This window comes from Chroicocephalus ridibundus, chromosome 2 (genome assembly GCF_963924245.1).
Source record: "Chroicocephalus ridibundus chromosome 2, bChrRid1.1, whole genome shotgun sequence".
Lineage (NCBI taxonomy): Eukaryota > Metazoa > Chordata > Aves > Charadriiformes > Laridae > Chroicocephalus > Chroicocephalus ridibundus.
In genome coordinates this window covers 60,400,641-60,422,812 of record NC_086285.1, presented here as the reverse complement: position 1 = coordinate 60,422,812, position 22,172 = coordinate 60,400,641, and the positions used below count along the sequence as shown (strand labels likewise).

The following is a 22,172-nucleotide window of genomic DNA, read 5'->3' as shown; positions in this document are numbered from 1 at the left end:
CCAGCCGCCAGCTGGATTTAATTCCATTGACCACCACTCTTTGGGTCAGGCAGGACCTGCCTTTCATAAACCCATGCTGACGAGGCCTGATCCCCTGCTTGTCCATTATATGACTTGTAATGGCACTCAAGATGATCTGATCCATGACCTTCCCTGCTACCGAGGTCAGACTGACAGGCCTATAGTTTCCTGGATCCTCCTTTCTGCCTTTCTTGTAGATGGGTGCTACCTTTGCTACCCTCCAGTCCATTGGGACCTCCCCAGTTAGCCGTGACTTCAGGTAGATAATGGAAAGTGGCTTGGCAAGCACGTCTGCCAACTCTTTCAGCACTCTTGGATGTAACCCATCCGGTCCCATAGACTTGTGCGCATCCAAGCGGTGTAGCAGGTCACTGATCACTTCCTCTTTAATTGTGATGACCTCGTGCAGCTTCCCCTCCCTGTCTCCCAGCTCATGAGGCTGGGTGCCCAGGGAACAGCTAGTTCCACTGCTAAAGGCTAAGGCAAAGTAGGCATTGAGCACCTCAGCCTTTTCCTCATCCTTTGTGACTGTTTCCCTCTGCATCCAATAAGGGAGGGAGATTTTCCCCAATCCTCCTTTTGTTGTTAATGAATTTATAGAAACATTTTTTGTTATCCTTAACAGCTGTAGCTAGGTTGAGCTCTAGTTGCACTTTGGCTGTCCTACATAGATTTACTACGTCTTTATAGTCTTCATGAGAGACCTGCGCCCTCTTCCAAAGGTCATAGACGCTCCTTTTGTTCTTGAGGTCCAGCCAAAGGTCCCTATTTAGCCAGGCTGGTCTCCTTCCCCACCTACTTGTTTTTCAGCACACGGGGGCAGCCTCCTCCTGTGCCTTTAAGACTTCTCTCTCGAAGTATGTCCAGCCTTCCTGGGCTCCTATATCCTTCAGGGCAGCCTCCCAAGGGATTTTGTCAAGCAGTCTTCTGAGCAGGTCAAAGTTTGCCCTCCGGAAGTCTAAGGTGACAGTTTACTAACACCTCTCCTTGTCTCTCCAAGAATCAAAAACAATCATCTCATGATCATGGTGCCCTAGACAGCCACCAACCTTTACTTTCCCCACAAGTTCCTCCCTGTTCACAAGAAGCAGGTCCAGGAGGGCACTTTACCTCGTCGGCTCACTAACCAGTTGTGTGAGGAAGTTATCCTCCACACATTCCAGGAACCTCCTGGATTGTTCCCTCTCTGCTGCGTTGTATTCCCAGCAGATATCTGGGAGGTTAAATTCCCCGACAAGAACAACAGCAAGTGACTGTGAGATTTCCCCCAGCTGCTTATAGAAAGCTTCATCCACCTCACTGCTTTGGTTGGGAGGTCTATAGCAGACTCCCACAGCAACATCAGCTTTATTGGCCCTTAACCTAACCCAAACACTCTCCACCCCATCATCACTATACTTGATTTCCGAGCTCTCATAGCATTCTCTAACACACAGGGCCACTCCCCCACCTCTCCTTTCCTGTCTGTCCCTCCTGAAGAGCTTGTAGCCATCCATTCTGGCACTCCAGTCGTGTGAGGCATCCCACCATGTTTCTGTGATAGCCACTATGTCGTAGTTTTCCTGGTGCATCATGGCTTCAAGCTCCCCCTGTTTGTTGCTCATACTGCGTGCATTGGTATAGATGCACTTCAGATGAGCTAATGATTCCAACACGTTTTTGTGAGTGTGGGCCCCATTTCCCACCAGACCCCTCTCAGGTGCTTCCATGATTTCTAAATGTCTGTCCCTTCTCTCAAATGAAATGGCAGGGTGAGAGTCCTTGCTAGTCAACCATCCTTCAAGCCCTGGCATGCTTCCCTTGGGTTTATTTCTGATGGGCCCAGTTATCTCCCCTTCCCCCCTCATATCTAGTTTAAAGCCCTGTCAATGAGCCCTGCTAACTCCTAAGAAGGGATCAATCAATAAATTTCTTAAGGCTGGACAAGATACATGAAAGCTTACAGGCATGTTTTCTGAAAGAACATTGAGAATTGAATGCTGAAGCCTAAGCGAGTTTTGGAACAGCTTACATCCATCACTTTAGGACTGCAGAAATCCCATTCCTCTCTCAGACTCTTTTTGAAAAACTCTTTTTAAGCAGGAATTAAATCTGCAACGAGCAATCTAGATCAGTTAACATTTAGAGATTTGGAAGTTTATATATTAAGTTCTGATTTGGATGGCTACTTAGGAAAAATATCATATTAAAATTTTCAACTTAGTTTTTATCACAGTCTACCCATAAATCTTATTTACTACTGGTATTACAATTGCTTTATTGTAATAAAACAGATAAACAGCAAATTAAGCTTTCTGTTTCACCTGTTAAACTCCTGAATTCATAAAGGTGCTTGTCTCATTTCCTCTAAAGACAACAGGCATGAAACAGTAATTCATGTACTGCAGTAACTCTGCTTTATGCTTTTCATATGCTGCCTGCAGGCACAGTGAATGGGAATAAAAATTGGAACACAACACCAGCAGATCTTATTCTGTTCTTTGTATCTATGCTTTTAGCTCCCACACTCCGATTATTTGTTACAGCTCCTACAGCTCTGGGAAATGGCAGACTCGCAGATACTGTGAACACAGCAGCCCTCCTCCCTTCAGGCTCCCATTCCCAGGGTGAAGGGAAGAATGGCACAAGAGCGTGCTGTTTCCTCCACATTTTGGAGGCTGAGATCGGTGGTCCATGAATATTTTCATATCAAGGAAATCACAGGCAAGTGTTATTAGGAAGTCTAATGGCAACAGTGGATGAAGATATATAATTTTATTAACTAGCATTCTGCATTCTATTAGTATATTATATTACTGTCCTGTACACCACCTTGCTTCTTACAGCAAAGAAGGGAAGCTTCTTCCTATAAAAGCAAAGTGATTCTATATCTTGTTTTGTTGCTTTCCCTCTTGTTAACCAGTGGGCACAAAATAATTTTCTATCCCCAAGTTCCTGTTTGCAAATGAGGGAAATGTCCTATCACCTCCAACAACAACTGGAAAGTGTATGGGGATCAAAAACTCAGAAAACAGCTAGCTTTCTGCGTGTCCTCAGTACTAAACATATCATTATCTTCTCAAAATGGAAGTTTCCAAGGAAACGAGAAGAAAAGAGGATATGAGAAATGTAAATTTAAAAGAGCAAAACAAAACAAAAGTCTGGTGGGTTTTTTTTTTGCAAATTTACATAGACATGTACACTGTTATTAAGTTGCAATTATGGTCTGTGGGCTTATAATTTCATTCATATATTAACAGTACTAGTTACTTGTATTGCCAAGATGAAGGCCCTGTCATGCTAATAACTGCATATTCACAAAGGAATTCCTATTCTAAAAAATTATTATCTAAACAGACACTATAGACAATAAGAAGCATCAACCTCACGCTGACAGAACTGAAAAAACCAAGAAAAAAATAAATAAATTGTTAGAGTCATAAAGGAAATCTGTATTAGAGTCCGGAACTGAACACGGATCTCCTCAGTATGTAGTTAATTGACATAAAGGCGGTGAGACAACTGCATCCACCGCAGGCTCCCTGCCTGCAAATGGCTTCCCAAGAAATTTACAGTGTACTTGTAGTTTTATTGTTTATTGCGATAATATGGTGTATTTTCAGCAGAGGTGTTTGGTTTTGCACTTCCTTAAGAAAGTCACCAAGCTATCTAGACTAGTTTTTTTTATTTTCTTATGGTCTTTTGCTAAGACTTTGAAACAGACCCCTAAGTCTGAGTATAATTTAAAACATATTGGCCTGCAAGTTCAAACCTAAAAAAACCCCAACAAACCATAAACCCAAAGCAGTAGTGAAGGAAAACTGCATTTGCACATAAGTCTTTACTTGCTACTAGACAAGGATTGTTCATCCAGCCTTGAGTAGAAAACTGGACCAGATCACCTTCTGCAGTCCCTTCCAACCTGAATTATCTATGCCATGGTCTCACAAGAATGCTGTTTTCGGGAATGTTTTCAGAAGTCACTTATGATTTAATTTACATGGAACATCTTATTACTGGCTTCACTCAGACTAAGTGAGAAGGCAACAGCACCGTGATCTGTAAAATCACTCTCAATCCCTATTGCTGGCAATGATTTGAATCTGTTCTCTGGGACGTACGTGTCATTTTGCTTGGAGGAAAGCCCATGATTAAGAAAAAAGAAATGGACCTGGAGGAATAGGGAACCAAAGTCTAAAACTAACAACAGAACTAGAAAGCTTAGTTTGTACAGACTGCTTTTCATCTGTCTCTCTCAAAGCACGTGGCTATGTGAATTCTTTGACCACTGTGCCTGCAGCCAAAAAAACCCCACAACAACACATGTTTATTAATGTGAAGGCTTTCCTCATATACAGCAATTTGATGCAGTTTCCACTGCATAAAAACCCCCACCTATTTAAGCTATTATTAGCAGCATATCATATATTAGTGCAATTGTATACACCTTGACAACCTTTTCAGGAAATGCATAACCAAAAGCAGCAAGAGTTATAGTTCACTGATGGCTAGTTAATCACTTTCCATTAATAGATCAATAAACAGCTTTGATTGTGATTTGTTTAAATATGTTAACTGAGCAATTTCTCCCTAAGAAGGAATCATGTTGAAAAGCGATTGAGGCCCAAGAGGCAAAAAGGTGAACAAGTTGAGTTGCTGCGGTCTTCTCAGTTTTCTCTGTTCTCGTTGATGTAATTTAAAACAAATGGACTAAGTAATTCTAAGTGTTTATTTAAGTATCTGAATGATGAAAAGGAAAAGTTCTGACTTAGAAAAGCATCTCTGGACAAGGCCACAAATACTATCCTGATCCCATGAAGTCTACGGAAGTTTTAGCACAGGCTTCAGTACAACCAGGATTCAACCTCCTGAGGAACACAAAAATGTCAATTTATTTTTTTTTTGCTTCCGTTTCTTTGTGTGGGCACCATGCTGCAATCATTTATACAGAAAGCTCTGTGGTAGAAGAAGCCACATGAGTACTTGGAGCTGTGCTGTGAGATGAATAGGGTGTCATGATGTATTTAGCAAATAAGGCAATCCTCCAAAGAAAAAAAAAAAGAAAACAGAGAAAGGTATGAAAAATTGGTTCCTTAGCTTAGAAGCCACAGACTGAAGCCAAGAACACATAGCTTAGAAAGAAAACGTATTGCCCTCTTCCCCACTAACACACAAATCACTGCTGTGCTATGTGTACAAACCATTATAGCTGTTATGCAAACACTGCAGTGTGATTCTTTGTTACTATCTAGGTTAAAATGAGCTGCCTTTGTTGTTTGTTTCTCTCACTTCCAAGAAAAAAACCCAACCACCTCACAGAGTATCTCTGGAAATTCACTTTCCAGACCAATAAAAGTGGCTTATAAAGAGCTTCTAAGAGAATTTATTTTTCCATTTCAAAGGTGGAAACATGAACGAAGATATATCTGCAAAATACACCCAAACATTTCTGAGAAGCTTAAGAAAGCAAATGTCCGGAATTAATTATTCCTTAAAGAAATTTTTATTAAGTTATTATTTTTTGTGCTTCTTAATTTTTCTTCGAACTCTAGAAGCTAGGGTAAACATCTGCAATTACAGTATGTATTTATTATAACACAAACATATACTAACAAGTACAATTTAGTCCTGAAATAATACTTTTACACATGTAAAAAAGGAGACTCTAATGCTGTACTCTGTGTGAACTATGAGGTTTCTATGCACATTATCTACAGCTCACGTCCCCAAGCAAATTCTCTTTCTAAATACCCGCCCAAAGATACATCCATATACTACTTTTCTGAAGCGTATGCAAGCAGAGAGCTTGTATCCATCAGCAGAATCACAGTAGTTCTAGTTATGAACGTGATTCAGGATCCTATACATTAAGGCCCAAGAAAGAGGAAGTTATTTTCCACTTTGCAGAGTCTCTGTACTATGCTAAATTAAGCAAAATAACAGCAACAGCGACAAACCATGCATTAGAAACAGTTCGAGAACAGCAGGGAGAAGGGAGAGGAGTATCAAGCATTACAGCATCTATTAACTAACAGAACGCTTATGGAATAGGGATAAGATGCACACACATGCCAAATGAATCTATACCACCTAAGAAAAGATACCAAAATAAATTAATGAGGGGAAGCAGCTTAAAGTATAACACTGTAAGCATCCAGTCATCAGTTTCATCTGAAATGCATTTTAATTGCTCCTACCACAATGAACTCATTTCACAGTCACAAAAATGAGTTATACATTTCCACCTATAACCCAGTCTTTGTTAAATAGCATTAAAGATTTACTTAACATTAAATACTATCACACACAATTAGAGCAGATAAAGTACTAGGTGCATATTAAGAGTTTCTAAAACTGAATTCCTTCTTTACGTGCTGTTTTACTAATTCTGAAACTATCCATACTTTCGCCTTTATCAGTTCCGGGTAAGGCTTGTTGAGGAGGCACATACAGCAGTGCTAGGACTGTTCTCTTCCACTAGCAGCAAAATTTAGGAAACTTATAATGAATCTACTTGTAGGTAGTAGCATATCCTATTTCTCACGCAACCACATTACTGATCATGCCAATCTCTACCATGTGTAAGGCATCTTATTACCCACAAATAGTCTGTGTTTAAGAAACTGTTTCAGACATATTAGTGGGAAAATCCCAACCCTCATTCAGCCGGTGCCCTTGCTGACTGTAGCATATGAAAAGTGACAACCAGAAAAACAGATTAAAGTTCAAAGCAATTTTTCAATGCCTCTATTGATTAAACTTTGTTACCCTGTTTACCAAAGCCTCCTGTGTTAAGGAGCAACAGTTCTGAGAGAAGAACACACAGTTTTGTGATGAAACAAAATTCATTTTAGTAGTAAGCAAACAGGCAAAATTTCCTAAGAAAATAATTTCTTCTTTATTTTCAATTATTTACCTCTTTGTGAACTTTAATGAAGGAGAACAAACAAGTATGTTCAGAGAATGAACTGGTCTAAGAGGAATACCTGTTGAATTGTTCAGATAAAGCTCTTCCACACTGTATTTAACTCATATCCCATTCTCAGCCTACCTGGTGTATTCAGCAGCCGGGACATCTTGCAGGAATAGGAGATAAACTGCTCGCAGTACTCAGCACTACTGGTAATGGCAGAAATCTGGTCCATTGTTGCACTGTAGTTGAGTTGCAGTACAGGTAACTTTTCCAGGCTATTGCCTCCCACAGAAGTCTGCATTTGCAGATCATGATACACAGTTGTCCATACTTTATCCTCTGAAAGAGAGGGGGAAAAGATAAGACAACAAATGGTAAGAGGCAAAAAGTGGAAATGAATTAAAATAAATCTAGGCCTTTGACAAAAGATAAAAATGTTCCGCAAGCTATTTTTTGAGGGGGTAGTGGGGAAGAAGGGCATTGCACGTGAAAAGTCATCATGTGGGAGTATAGTTCCAACAACTATGAACCGATGAAAGGAAGAAACCCTGATTGCCTTTGTAGTTTTGACAACCGATATACTGTGTGAGGAGACTTCCTTGAACAACTGTTGAGACTTCCTTGACCAACAAAGTGATATATGGAACTAGTAAGGATTAGCTTTGATCAGAAATTGATCTGAAGGACACAAGGCTAATACACTAAAGATTCAAGGTTTCTATGTGAGGAAAATTCAATGTGCATGGTAAATTGCTGTGGGTTGGAGATCTATACTGCTTTGCAGTACTGTAACAGGGATGCACCAGATTCTTATGTGATTACATCATTTAGTGATTAATAATGAAAACACTGCAGTTTATCAAGGTTTCCACATTTTTACCCAAGCTGAGTTCCTAGGGTAAACCAAAATTACTGTTTATTGAGACCCAAATATTTTACAATAGCAGCACCATATGACCTCGTTGATTATGGTTATGGTATGGATATCAACAGAAGAAATAATAGAAGTAGGAGACAATGGAAATACAAAAGCTTCTGTTTAGTTGTGTAAAGACAAAAGGAAGGGGGAAGGACAACGTCATTTTGGTGATAAGAAATACAGCGGAATTGGCTGAATCTCAATGCTTCCCACAGCCTAGTGCACATGCAAGAAGTGTGTAATATCCCGCATACAACAGTCTCTGCATGCATTATACTGCTTTAAACTACTGAACAGCAAGTCACTAGAAGTGTTACTGTGTGCCATTTGTCAGTAGGTACCAGAGGAGATTTAAGATGACATATCATAATAATGAAACAACACACCACACTCCTCTTGTTGGAAGGTAGTTTAGAAAGGAAATAAAGAAAAGGCACAGAAATTTCCCTGTTATAGAGCAACCATTACTTTTTCGTAGAGGGACATTCCACAGAACCAAAATGAAAAAAAAGATATTATGTGAGAAAGACATAAGGTTTCAGAATTAAAACAATGAAGGTTCAGTCAATATCAGTGATACTGTCTTCCTGTAAGAAAACTATTCTATCACTTAGGTGTGAAGAACTTTTAAATTCAAGTTGACTAGCTACCAGTGCAAATAAACACTGTCTCAGCTGATACTTGCTACTCATAGTGTCCATCTCAAATAGCCGAGAACTGAAATAGGTCAATCCTCCTCTGTGTTACTATGAAAGACTGACAGTAAATAAAACCCAGAAAATTCTCTTTTTTCTACAGATTATCCTTTAGCATATTACAACAAAGCTTCCTAGAAGTGCATCAGGTTATGCCACTAATCTCTATGGTGTATAGTTCTGTGATATTTTAAGTTGTTTTTCTGTTTTTCTGATGAATTTTCTTTCTGCCAAGTCAAAGAAAGGTGTCTTGGACTTGGAATAGGAAATGCAAAACTTAAAAAGAATTCTGTAAGAATCTATTCTGGCGCCTTGAACTGGCTTGCACAAAAGCCCTGTTTCCCAGATGAGCCAGCCAGGCCTTTGCCCCAGACAGTTCAGCTGTGGCTGTAGAGCAACACCACTGACCACAGTCCTTCCAGAGATGCAGAGAAGAAAACATGCCATGATGCTAACTTTGCTGTATTTATCACAAAAACAGATTCTCCAGGGAGATCATCTGGCAGTTTCAGAGAACACTAATTCACCTGACAGACGTGCCTTACAGCAATAAAAACCATAAAATGTAGTACATAGCAGTATGTTTTCAATTCATCTATGTAAATCTCATACCTGTTAATCCAAATCTCTTGAGTCACTCCAAAACTTGTGGCCCAATACTGCGCTTCAGTATTTTAACTACATGAAAATACTTTGATAAACTGAGGCATACTCCAAAGTGCTTCAGTACTTCATCAAGTTCACAGAAATGTGCTTACATAGACTGATGAGTTTCAGGTGCGACCCAGAGTAAATTTAACTTTCCATGTTATGATTATTCTTATCTCCAGGACTCTATACTCCAGTTTATTTTCCAGTCTTAATTTTCACTGCATAGTATCAGGCTATTTTGGATTACACGGAGTCACGTGGACCCATGTGTTTGTAACTGATATGGCGCAAGTCTTTCTAATCAAATGTTCGGAGATAAGGTAAGCAAAGCAGACGGATCCTCCGCAGGGAGTACGCATCACCAGCCAAATGAGATGAAATTCAGCAGGTGATGCAAGATGGTAATCACTTTAATATTCATATCTTTAGTCCAAAGCTCTATATCAAAAACGATGCTATTCTGGCACCAAGAATAAAAATAATTTTAAAAAAGGAAGAAAAAGAATTCTTATTTCTGTTTTGCTTTTATCCCACTCCCAAGTACAGAGGAAAAATTTATAATTGTCACCTGTCAATTTATATAGAGAATTCAACACAGTGCTGTTGAGAGCCTGGGACAGAAGTTTACTGCATTTTCAAGAAAGGACTGAGATAGTTTGTACGTTCACTGACAGCAATGTCTCATTTTTGGCAGAAAATACTGTACATGTAAGAGCTCTAACATGGTAGTAAGGCATGTACTAGGCCAGTTAGAGCCTCATCGTGGATTTCTGAGCCAGTAAAGACTCCTAGACTAGCTGTTAGGAAGCCATTTTCTGTCAATAGTACACAGAAATCTCCTTTAAGACACATGGAAGTGAAAAATATGTCCTAGTTAAATTTAATTTCATATATATTCCTGGAAGTTATAGTCACCACCATATTAGTATGAGTATTCCCCTAATACTTTGGCAATTATTTTAAGAAAGCATGACATATGGCTAATGACAAGTTTTTAGAGACAGTTTGTCGGTCAGAGCTGTGTATATGACTTTTGTACAGCCAAACACACCTATGAAGAGTAGACACCACTTAACAATTATAATGCTGTTAAGTAGCATCACCTATATAATATTCTATGTGCTTATGACCTTTGTTATTCAAATTAAAAATGACATTAAAATGAATTCATGTTGAGAGTAGTTATTAATAATTTAAGGATACTTATAATATTCTCATAATATGTCTTTATCAGACACATATTAACAGGAAGTTAAAAGGTCATCTTTAAAGGAAATCCAAGTATGTTTTAAATCACAAAAATGCAATAATATTATACAAAAGGGTGTAAGTGAAATTTGAAGTAAAGTAGGGAAACAAAGGGGTTTTTTTCAATATTGCATGGGACAGTTGCCATTTCCTGGGGGCTCTGATAATGTACTTCTGCACCTTAGCCCACTGTGTACTGTTTTCTTTGAGGCTGGTCACAATACTCTAGTGCAATGAGTAGTCCAGTCAGTCAATGTAAGTGCTGGGCCTGGCTTTGAATTTGAAACTTACATAGAGCCACGGAACTTTGGGAAAAGACACGGAAGTTGAGCGAAAAAGTACATAGTAGAAATCTTCACATTTATGTACAATTCAGGTTTATGGTGAATCTCCCATCACTAGCTAATAAAACCCAAGAGACTTCTCAGCTGTGTTGCAGTTTAAGGAGCTAGGCTGTAGAGTGATACAGTTTCTTTTGATATCACAGTAACATTAAGAAAACAAGAATTACCTGATCTACTGACCTGACTGAAAAATAGATTATACAATCAAAATTAGGTAAAGCATCATTGCTAATTGAATTAACTCCATTTCTTTTTTGCCCAAAGTTAATCCTCTGCATAGATTTAAATTAATTTCAGATATATTGAAAGTTGGAGCAGTCTCCATTATTCCATTCTTAATTTATTCTAAGAAAGACTGATTTTTAAAAAGTTCACTTAAAAAAATCCCCAAACGTTTCCTAGCCCCATTTTAAGAAAATGAGTTACTTGTGAAGTCTCGGAAAAGGAATTCTGTTGCTAAGATGAGTGCTATAAATTCGGGATGGATCCATTATACTTTCCTTATAGACAATGTTTTTGAATCCTAGTTTTAAGAGGAGAAAGAATTCAAGGTAGATTGGCAATAAGCTGTTTTTATAGCAAGGTGAACCAGAGAAGTAACATATGCATTGAAAACATAGCACATGTCCTACTCTGTCCTCTCTCTTCCCCTCTAGCTGTCCATATTTTAAGATAAAGTGACTTTTGCCTTCAGCAGAAGAGACTGGATACTTCCATACACATGGAAGCATAAGAACTACCTGCAATCACTAGGCTGATAGTAGCTTTGCCACTGGAGGACTGAGTACCAACACCAGCTAACTGCTAACACACTAGGAAGATAAGGCTCTCCCAGATGACCACGTCTTTATTCAAATTCAATTCTTAGCTCTTTTTTAATGTTACACAGAGTGTTGCCATTGTACAGGAAAATAGATATGAAATAGTGGTTCTTTCATCATTTTCTTTTTAGCAGTGAAGAAGGAGTCTAATGGTTTTTGAACTGAATGCAGGAAACCAGTAACCATAGATTCTTAATCCAATTCATAACGGTTTTCACTAAGAACAATCTAATTAGATCCAAACTGCTAAGACATTTGATACAATTATAGAGATAATAGGCTCCATGTAATTTAGCGTATACATCACTCTATGGTGAAGGACTTCCTCTCCCACAGATAGATATTATAGTAAGATTAAGTTCATTAATTTAAGAAGTACCTTTTTTTCCCTAAAATAAGGGAAATGACCATCTATTTCTTCAAAAGGAAATTAAAGTGACAAAATTTACTTTGCTGAAAACACCTGTCAATTGCAATGACTTATTTACAATCCTGCCCACTCACTAGTTGTTTTTCACTAATAAAAAGTGAAATGGTTGACTAATAATTAATTGTGATTAGTAATGATTCACTAATAAAAAGTGAAAAGAACTTCAAAATTTCATTGATCCCCAGCATTCATATGATCAAATCAAATATTAACACAAGTGATTTTTCCCACTTCATATTCAACATATTTTGTGATGGTGGTGATAGTATTTAACATTATGTCACTGACTATTTTCCATATGCTCACTTTCTCCTGTTGTTGAACTTACCTCATTCATATGTTTGGTGCTCACTCAAGCAAGAAAACCTGCTTCTGATAAGCAACCCAAGTAGTCTTTGGTAATGATAATTAACTGGAAATAAGTTTGGAAAATAAGCTTCAGAAAACACAACACGTATTCCACAGGTATGGACATGTTTTTTTCCCTTTTACTTTAATCTACAGTTACAGTTATCACTATTAGAGTTTTACTTTTTTGGCATTAATGGGCTTATGTTCTTAGGATATTATTTTATTTGATATTTTCAAGAAATCAGAAAACATTTTTATTTCTCGGAAAAGATCATTCTCTCTCTGATGAAATAAATCAGTGGCTTTTTTGATGGATGCACCTTCATGACAGTGCTGACAGCCTTGATAAATGTCATCTGGTATGATCACTTTCATCATACACAACCACACCTTGATTCCCGGTTGAAGCCTCAGAGAAGATGGTTTTGAGAAAACTTGAGCATATAAAATAATTCATATTCCTTTGATGACTCTCATTATTTACAAGCCCAAAAAGAAAGATTGCAAGTCCACACCAATATTCATGGTGTGCTTCGTCCATCAGCCATAGGCAAAATGGACATGCTAGAAACGTTAATCCTCAAACTGATGGCATTTCTTCTAGACGGCTGTCTTCTTGATCACTAACACAATAGTGGCTAATTAATTTTTATCCAAAATGTTGCTCGTTGACAATAGTTTTATCCCAAGTTTCTTTCTCTTTGGCACACATACTTGGCATGAACTTGTAGGAAGATGAGTGAGGATAAGTGGTCTGTGCTGATGACCAGTACTACACTGCTGATACCTCTCATCTGCGTCTTCTTTAAACAAACAGTGCATATTCTGTATTCAGATAACATGTAAAGATGGGATGGTTAGCTGAAAGCTCAGTGAACATAAATGTAAGGGAATACCTATGACAAAGACAAAGGGAAGTCATTTCAAGGTGTAATAAAAATTATATCCATCTCCATCTGCTGCTGGGTGCTCTGCATTTGTTGTTAAGAATTGATGCCTGAGGGCCCTATTGGATTTCTAACTACTATTTGATGACTGTATTGCATCAACATTTAGGAATGTGTTTCCTTCACATATGCCAGCCTGAAGATAGCTCTTTACTAGACACCATGTTTTTTACCATCATCAGAGCATTTGTCACTTCAAATTAGATTACTGCAATGTGTTCTACAATATGCTACACTACAAATCACTCAAGAAACTATATAAGACAGCCCATTTAAAAGTGGACTGCCTTCTAGGGAGGACAAAAACTACAGTTGTAATCATCTCATATTATGAGATCTCAAGTTTTATTTTCTCATAAGAACATAGTTGGTATTTCAATTTCTGTTGAATTGTGTGGGATGGTACCACAACAGTCATTAGCAATGCGATTAAACTAAGCATTTTTTGCAGCAATGTTGTAGACTCAAGATCCAATGTATACAACTGATGTAAAAAAAAATTACAGTAGACAATACCCCTACCCCAATACCCTCTTTTCCCTCCTTCCACTTTTTTTTTTTTTTTAGTATCTCTATATATGTCTATGTATATAAGAGTCTAAAACTATATATAGCAATTTGAAACTAATTCTGCTACGGACTTCTAAGGAGCTACAGTTGGTTTATAAAAATGAAAAATGTAGGTTTGACTGAAGTTAATAAGTGTTTTGACAATCTCGCCCAAGATTTGCAAATGTCAATTTTGCAGTAAAGTTACTCTGGTGATATGAATTCTATTGCTTTCATCTACTAATGTAGAAAATGGGGTTTAGATCAGAAAAAATCCAATATTCAGAAGAAAAAAAGAGAAGAGTAAATGAAGAGTGTTCTTATGGAGCAAATTCTATTGAAATCAAAGTCAGTAAATTTCTTAATCTGTTTATGTGGGGAATAGGATCAATCCCAAAACATAATTCAACCATTCCTGCACTAATTTTCTCCTTCTACCATTCCTTTCATTGTTTCTTCATCAAGACAATAATAACTCTTCAGATTTAATTACCAACTACTGATTGGATATTTTCCTTTTTACTTACAGACATTGCCTTCTGAGCCAATGAAACTGTACACTTGCCCTTGTATCTGTGTAGTGTCTTTCATAACAATTCAGCAAGAAGAAAACTTTTGTGAACTTACTGTGACACTGAACGACATAAGTTTATATTTTAAGTCAATGGATAAATCAGATGCTTTACAAGATACAGTGGAAAAAGGTGACCAAAATAATGTTTTCAGGGAAGCAGCTGTGATCAGAGAAGTGATAATGAAATGGCTGTTTCAACACAGCTTATTAGAAACCTGAAGGGACACTACTGAAGTGGGAAGACGGGGATGACTTATCTGGATTACTAGGCATGATTTCAAACCATTCAACACAGTTGCATGTGAAAGGCCAGTGCCAAGAATGTCTCGAGAAACAGGATACAGGTTACTCATGCCTTCAAAGAGAAAAGACTGCAGCAACACAAAACATTGTTATGCTGAAAAACAGTGCCTGGTGGTGGTGGTGGAAGCTTAAATCAGATTTGGGCCCTAATGTAGAAAATCACCTCATATAGGTCTTAATATAAACAAGATTTTAAAAATGATCATATATTGAAAGGAGCCATAAATAGCAAGACACAGTACAGCTATACGAAGGAGGACTCGGATCATTTAAGTGCCTGGTCTAACAGATGGCAATTACAGTTCAGTTTAGATTAAGGAACATTAAAGTCAAAAACAAAGGACATAAAAGAATTAACAGTATGGTTGTTTTCAGCACAGTGAACAGAATATGGGCAAGGGCAGGAAATTTTTTTTATGGTTCAATAACTGAAGAATTGACAACTGATTCTACGTTCTGGGGAGTGGCCTCATACATAGCCAGGCGTTATGCAGCTGGGAAGATCAAACGCATGCACCTCCCTTAAAGTTTTAGTCTTTCAGTTCATTTTAGTGTACCATGGGAGCACATACACTTTAAAGAAATCAACTACTGCCTGATTTTTTCTTTTACAAAACAGCACAGCAAAATTCTTTAGCTATGAGCAGGGCTTCCTAGAATCACTGAGAAGTACCACATTTAAAAAAATATATATTTTAAAGGATATCTTGAAGAAAAGTGGTTTTCGAAGATTTCACTACGTTAGCTTGAACCTTAGAAAACCATTTCCTGATCTATCTTGACTGAAAAGTCAGGTCAGTTTTCATTTCTCTTCACCTGAAGAGGCAGAAAGAAGACCAATGCAGGTCTCAACTGTTACCACTAAACAAACTTTCTTTCTCCCATGAGCGTTTGAGTGCTTGAATCTTCAACACACTTTTCACTGATCCAACTTAATTCTCTCAAGAACAACGTCCTCCACTCTCTCACATCCTGCTAACTCCTCTGCTTGGACAGGCAGGAAAACGAATATAGTGTGCTGAAGTAGCCTTTCTAATTACTGCGTCAATAAACTGAATGTTAGACATCCTTCTGAAAAACTGATGTGAAGAATTAAAAAAGACATGTTTTCATTAAAGTACCCTGTTCCATTTTCAAGAATGTAGCTTTGTTTTGATACTGGCTTTTTGGCTATTTGCACCTGAACAACGGGAAAGGGGAATCTGAGTAACTGAATTTCTAAGCAGTATTTTTTCATTTTGCTTTCAATATGTGTCTCCAGATTGGGGAAGTTACAGTTTAAAGTTTTAATGCACACTGTTGATAGTTCGCAATAATTTCATCATTATTCTGAATCATCAGCTGCATTTAAACTTAGGAATCCCATTTGAAGATTGCTGCGTTATCTCGAGGCACTGCCTAACTAAATAACACACTACTGCCATACGTAGTTTAGTGTAACATCATGTTTCTTGGTTTTTTGACATTTCGGCACTTGTTCAATAGAAAATTCCAAAACCACTGCCATTAGTTGTCACAGAATAGACAGTAAAATGAAGTTTAGTTACGTTGTGACTGACAGAAGAATTTTGATGTCTTGAATGTCTTTATTTCTAATCTCTCAAATGAAGCATGACTTTAAATTCCACAGTACATCGCAGTGCTTTAGTGATTTAATTTATCATAAACCAGCCATGCATTATTTTAAAACGCATTCTATACAAAGCTTTTTAGCACACCTGTGGTTTAAAATGCGACAGAGAGTGACATTAGGAGAAAAGAAAAAGCTAATTAGACTTCATATTAAAGAAGTCAGCAACTTTAATAAAGTCTGTTTAAAAGTTTTTCCTTTCCTGAATCTTGGGATCTAATTCTGTCTCAATCTAAACCTAATGTAGAAGACAGAAATCATAATTTGCAGTCCTGAATTACAGAAAAAGGCATAGCTTGGTCCTGAGAAAAAACAAATAATCCACATATACTTAAGAGTAGTAAAGGTCACTGTATAATTCCTTTAATGAAAAAAATTAAAAGTACTATAAGGATGAACAATAAAGATCATGCTAGACCAACAAGAAACTTTCAACCTCTAGAAATTCTTGAATGTGAAATTTTTCACTTCCTCATAACCAAAGGATGTGACCTTCTCTTTCCCCCTCATTTCAGGACCTACACAACCATCATAAAAAAACCCTAAATTGCAGGGGACTCCAACTATCCTTGCAGCATGTATCCTGTTTCTCCTTCATACTCTTTTTATGCTCCAACACAGAAATCAGACGATGCACAGAAACCACCACAGAATTTGGAGAAGAGGGTGGCATACATGAAAATGAAGATGATTTTTACTAGGTCTAATATTACTTTCCTTTTAATTGAAGGCTTACAATACTGTCCCATCTACTCTAATAATACTCAGAAATACAACAATACCAATTAATAAATTTAACACACATTTCATTATTTAGAAATTATATATTTTAAATTAATATTTCTGAGATGCCAAAAGGTTGTCATTGTGCGTAACTGGACTTTCTAGCTTGGGTCCAACAGAATTGAATGGCTAAGTGCTTTTGTTATATCCTTACCTGAGAAAAAGATGCATTACACCACCTCTGCTCCTACTGAGGTTCCAAATATATACAGAAGCCACGCATGACAACAGCTAACTGCTTTCCAGAGCAATAAGAAAGGAAACATCTCCATTCACATGGGACAGCCTGATATTTAGGGATGACAGAGAATACTGTGCTGGATCAGACAAAGTTCTACATATGGTCATGCCGATTACTGCAAAAGTCGATTACAGCTTACCCATACACTTCGGCATACTTGGCCTGGACCTGCAATTTGGCCTCTATCAGTGACTCTTTTACACATACACGGTCTTTTCTATTGGTAAGTAGACATGCATTTCATGCAGCTCCGCTGGACACCTAGCTTTTTTACTACATTTTATGTAGAATTTTAAAGGATTTCTCCATCATAATGTAAAAAGATGATGTCTGGAAGAGAATAAGTAAGTCTGAAGTGAAAGTACTGACTGCAATGCAAACCATTTAGTGATGCACCGCTTAGGGGTCTTCAAGTGCCCCCTCTAATTATGAACAAATTTCCAATTTTTTTATTAGGTTTCCCCATATTTAACAAATAGAAAGTTAATTTCCTTGAGCAACACAGATAAATTATACCCTCTTTTATATTCAGGTAGCTGTCAGGGAAGGCTCACACTTGACAGGAAGAAACATTTCCTTACCAAGAGGGTGCTCAAACCCTAGAACAGCTTTCCTGGAGAGGTGGTTGATCATAGAATCATTTAGACTGGAAAAGACCCTTGGGATCATCCAGTCCAACCATCAACCCCACTCTACAAAGTTCTCCCTTACACCATATCCCCCAACACCACATCTAAACAACTCTTAAACACAGTCAGGGACGGTGACTCCACCACCTCCCTGGGCAGCCTAGTCCAGTGTCTGACCACCCTTTCTGTGAAGAATTTTTTCCTAATGTCCAGCCTAAACCTACCCTGCTGCAGCTTGAAGCCATTCCCTCTTGTTCTATCGCTAATTACCTGTGAGAAGAGACCAGCACCAACCTCTCTACAATGGCCTTTCAAGTAGTTGCAGAGAGTGATGAGGTCTCCCCTCAGCCTCCTCTTCCTCAAACTAAACAGTCCCAGCTCCTTCAATCGCTCCTCATAAGATTGATTCTCCAGGCCCTTCACCAGCTTCGTTGCCCGCCTCTGCACTCGCTCCAGCACCTCGACATCTCTCTCATATTGAGGTGCCCAGAACTGGACACAATACTCAAGGTGTGGCCTCACCAGCGCTGAGTACAGGGGGACAACCACCTCCCTACTTCTGCTGGTCACACTATTTCTAATACAAGCCAGGATGCCATTGGCTTTCTTGGCCACCTGGGCACACTGCTGGCTCATGTTCAGCCGCTTGTCAATTAGAACCCCCGGGTCCTTTTCTGCCAGACAGCTCTCCAGCCACACTTCCCCAAGCCTGTAGCGATGCATGGGGTTGTTGTGGCCCAAGTGCAGGACCCGGCACGGGGCCTTGTTGAAGCACATTCCATCAGCATTGGCCCATCAGTCCAATCTATCCAAGTCTCTCTGTAGAGCCTCCCTATCCTCATGTAGATCAACACTCCCGCTTAGCTTCATGTCATCTGCAAACCTGCTGATGATACACTCTATCTACTTGTCAAGGTCATCAATAAAGATGTTAAACAGAAATGGTCCCAACACTGAGCCCTCAGGGACACCACTTGTGACCAGCCACCAGCTGGATTTAATTCCATTGACCACCACTCTTTGGGTCAGGCAGGACCTGCCTTTCATAAACCCATGCTGACTAGGCCTGATCCCCTGCTTGTCCATTATATGACTTGTAATGGCACTCAAGATGATCTGATCCATGACCTTCCCTGCTACCGAGGTCAGACTGACAGGCCTATAGTTTCCTGGATCCTCCTTTCTGCCTTTCTTGTAGATGGGTGCTACCTTTGCTACCCTCCAGTCCATTGGGACCTCCCCAGTTAGCCGTGACTTCAGGTAGATAATGGAAAGTGGCTTGGCAAGCACGTCTGCCAACTCTTTCAGCACTCTTGGATGTAACCCATCCGGTCCCATAGACTCGTGCGCATCCAAGCGGTGTAGCAGGTCACTGATCACTTCCTCTTTAATTGTGATGACCTCGTGCAGCTTCCCCTTCCTGTCTCCCAGCTCATGAGGCTGGGTGCCCAGGGAACAGCCAGTTTCACTGAGAAAGATTGAGGCAAAGTATAGCAGACTCCCACAGCGATATCAGCTTTATCGGCCCTTAACCTAACCCAAACACTCTCCACCCCATCATCACTATACTTGATTTCCGAGCTCTCATAGCATTCTCTAACACACAGGGCCACTCCCCCACCTCTCCTTTCCTGTCTGTCCCTCCTGAAGAGCTTGTAGCCATCCATTCTCGCACTCCAGTCGTGTGAGGCATCCCAACACGTTTCTGTGATAGCCATTATGTCGTAGTTTTCCTGGTGCATCATGGCTTCAAGCTCCCCCTGTTTGCTGCGCACACTGCATGCATTGGTATAGATGCACTTCAGATGAGCTAATGATTCCAACACCTTTTTGTGAGTGTGGGCCCCATTTCCCACCAGACCCCTCTCAGGTGCTTCCATGATTTCTAAATGTCTGTCCCTTCTCTCAAATGAAATGGCAGGGTGAGAGTCCTCGCTAGTCAACCATCCTTCAAGCCCTGGCATGCTTCCCTTGGGTTTATTCCTGACGGGCCCAGTTATCTCCCCTTCCCCCCTCATATCTAGTTTAAAGCCCTGTCAATGAGCCATGCAACTCCTGCCCCAAAATTATCTTCCCCTTCTGGGACAGGTGCATCCCACCTGCCACCAGCAGGTCAGGTGACTCATACAGCAGCCTGTCATCAAAAAACCCAAAGCCCTGCCGATAGCACCAGTCCCAGAGCCACGAGTTGACCTGATGCCTCTTCCTGTTAATTTCCTCATTCATGATTGACTCTGAAGGGATAGAGGAGAATACAGCTTGTGTTCCTGATCCCTTAAGCCACCACCCTAAGGCTCTAAAATCTCTTTTAATCGATTTTGGGCTCCTTCTACCCACTTCATCACTACCCATCTGAAATACTAAGAGGAGGTAATAGTCAGAGGAGTTTACTAGGGTCAGAAGTTTGTCCAACACATCCCTGACCCGCGCCCCAGGGAGGCAGCAGACTTCCCTGTGAAGTGGGTCAGGACGGCATACTGGCCGCTCCGCCCCCCTCAGTAGAGAGTCACCCACAACAATGACCCATCTGCTTTTCCTTTTGGAGCCAGTGGTGATGCTAGGTCCATGGCGACTTTGTTTTTCTAACATTTCTGGCCTGGTGTATCGTCCTCCTCTCCAACAGCCAGTTCCTCCTGCAGGACTCCATACCTGTTCTGCAAGGGCAACTGGGAAGGTGGGAGGGGCCGGGAGGGGACTCGCCTGCTTCCCCGAGCAGGGACCTGTTTCCATTCCCCCTCTTCTCTGTGATCCCCTGCTATTGCCTGGTGACAAGAGGGGAGGGGGTCCTCTGACCTGTGTGGGGCCTCAACCTGTTCCCTTTCTCACAGGGAGCGGGTCCACCAGTCGCTCTCCCTCTCACATTCCCTGGTACTCCTCAACCTCTCCACTTCCTCCTTCAGCTCAGCCACCAGAATGAGCAGATCATTCACCTGTTCACATCTGACACAGGTGTTGTCTCCGCTGCCCTCCATCGCGAGTGCCAGGCTCCAGCACTCTCTGCAGCCAGAGGCCTGGACGCCCACATGTTTACGTGGGGCCTCTGCCTGGGTGCCCACAGTTTTTTTAACAGCAGCCTTCGACCAGGTAGCAACCATGGCTGGGTCTCTATACACAAGTGACCCCTTGTGACTCGACGGTCAGCTGGGGGGAGCACTGGTTGCTCGCTCTGTGCTGTGGCCAGGGAGTAGTCCCTGCCCTCCCGGAGGCTTCCTATAACCTGGTGGTTTGATCAACCGCAGAGGTGCTGGCTCTGCCCCCAGGCTCCCTCACCAGCCCGCCCACCAGCTGACAGCCCTCAGCACAGGCCGAGGGCTTTTGCCGGCTTCCAAAAGCCCCAAAAAGAGCTTTTCGTCATCCCTCTTCGCTGCAGATCCCTTCCCCAGCACAGTCTTACCTGCCCTGAAGCTGGTCTCCGCGGCAATGGCCGTTTGGCAGGACAATAGGGTCATTTAATTTTCCCCGGGGAGGTGCTGTCTCCGCCCCCAGGCTCACTCAGCAGCCTGCCCACCAGCTGACAGCCCTCAGCACAGGCCGAGGGCTTTTGCTGGCTTCCAAAAGCCCCAAAAAGAGCTTTTCTTCGGCCCTTTTCGCTGCAGATCTCTTCCCCAGCGCACTCTTACCTGCCCTGAATGCCTTGATGCCCTATGCCTGTCAGTATTTAAGAGATATTTGGACAATGGCCTTGACCTCACACTTCAACATGTGGTCAGCCCTGAAGTGGTCAAGCAGTTGGACTACATGGCTGTTGTAGGTCCCTTCCAGCTCAACTCTTCCTTCTCCTTCTCCTTACACTGACTATGATGTGTCTACCTGCGCAAACTTTACTAGATTTAGGAATAAACCAGGAGAACCTAGTTTGATCATATTTGCCTTCTCCTAATGATTTCCAGTAGCAAAAAAAGTCCAATTTGCACTTACAAGGTCTATCTTAATTATAGCTGTTATTACTCATATGAGAGACAAGTTCTAGTCTTCTTTAATTTCACCTTCAAACAAACACTGTCCTTACTTGTACAGGTGTACAGCCCCCACTCCTTCAAGAATATTGGACAGGAAAGGGTTTGCTTCTAGATCTTCACTTATTCCACAGGAGGGACTAACATCAAGCTCACAATCTGTTGCCTGTTAGTTCTGTAAAAGCAGT

General features: G+C 40.3%; 1 protein-coding gene across 1 annotated transcript in view; it reads right to left on the bottom strand.

Annotated features, from left to right (window-relative positions):
* CNTNAP2 (contactin associated protein 2) overlaps positions 1–22,172 on the bottom strand; it is a 1,163,712-nt gene that overhangs the window by 329,166 nt on the left and 812,374 nt on the right. The window contains exon 13 of the mRNA XM_063325644.1: positions 7,052–7,252. Within this exon, the coding sequence (XP_063181714.1) occupies positions 7,052–7,252 (201 nt within the window). The remainder of the gene's footprint in view (positions 1–7,051; positions 7,253–22,172) is intronic.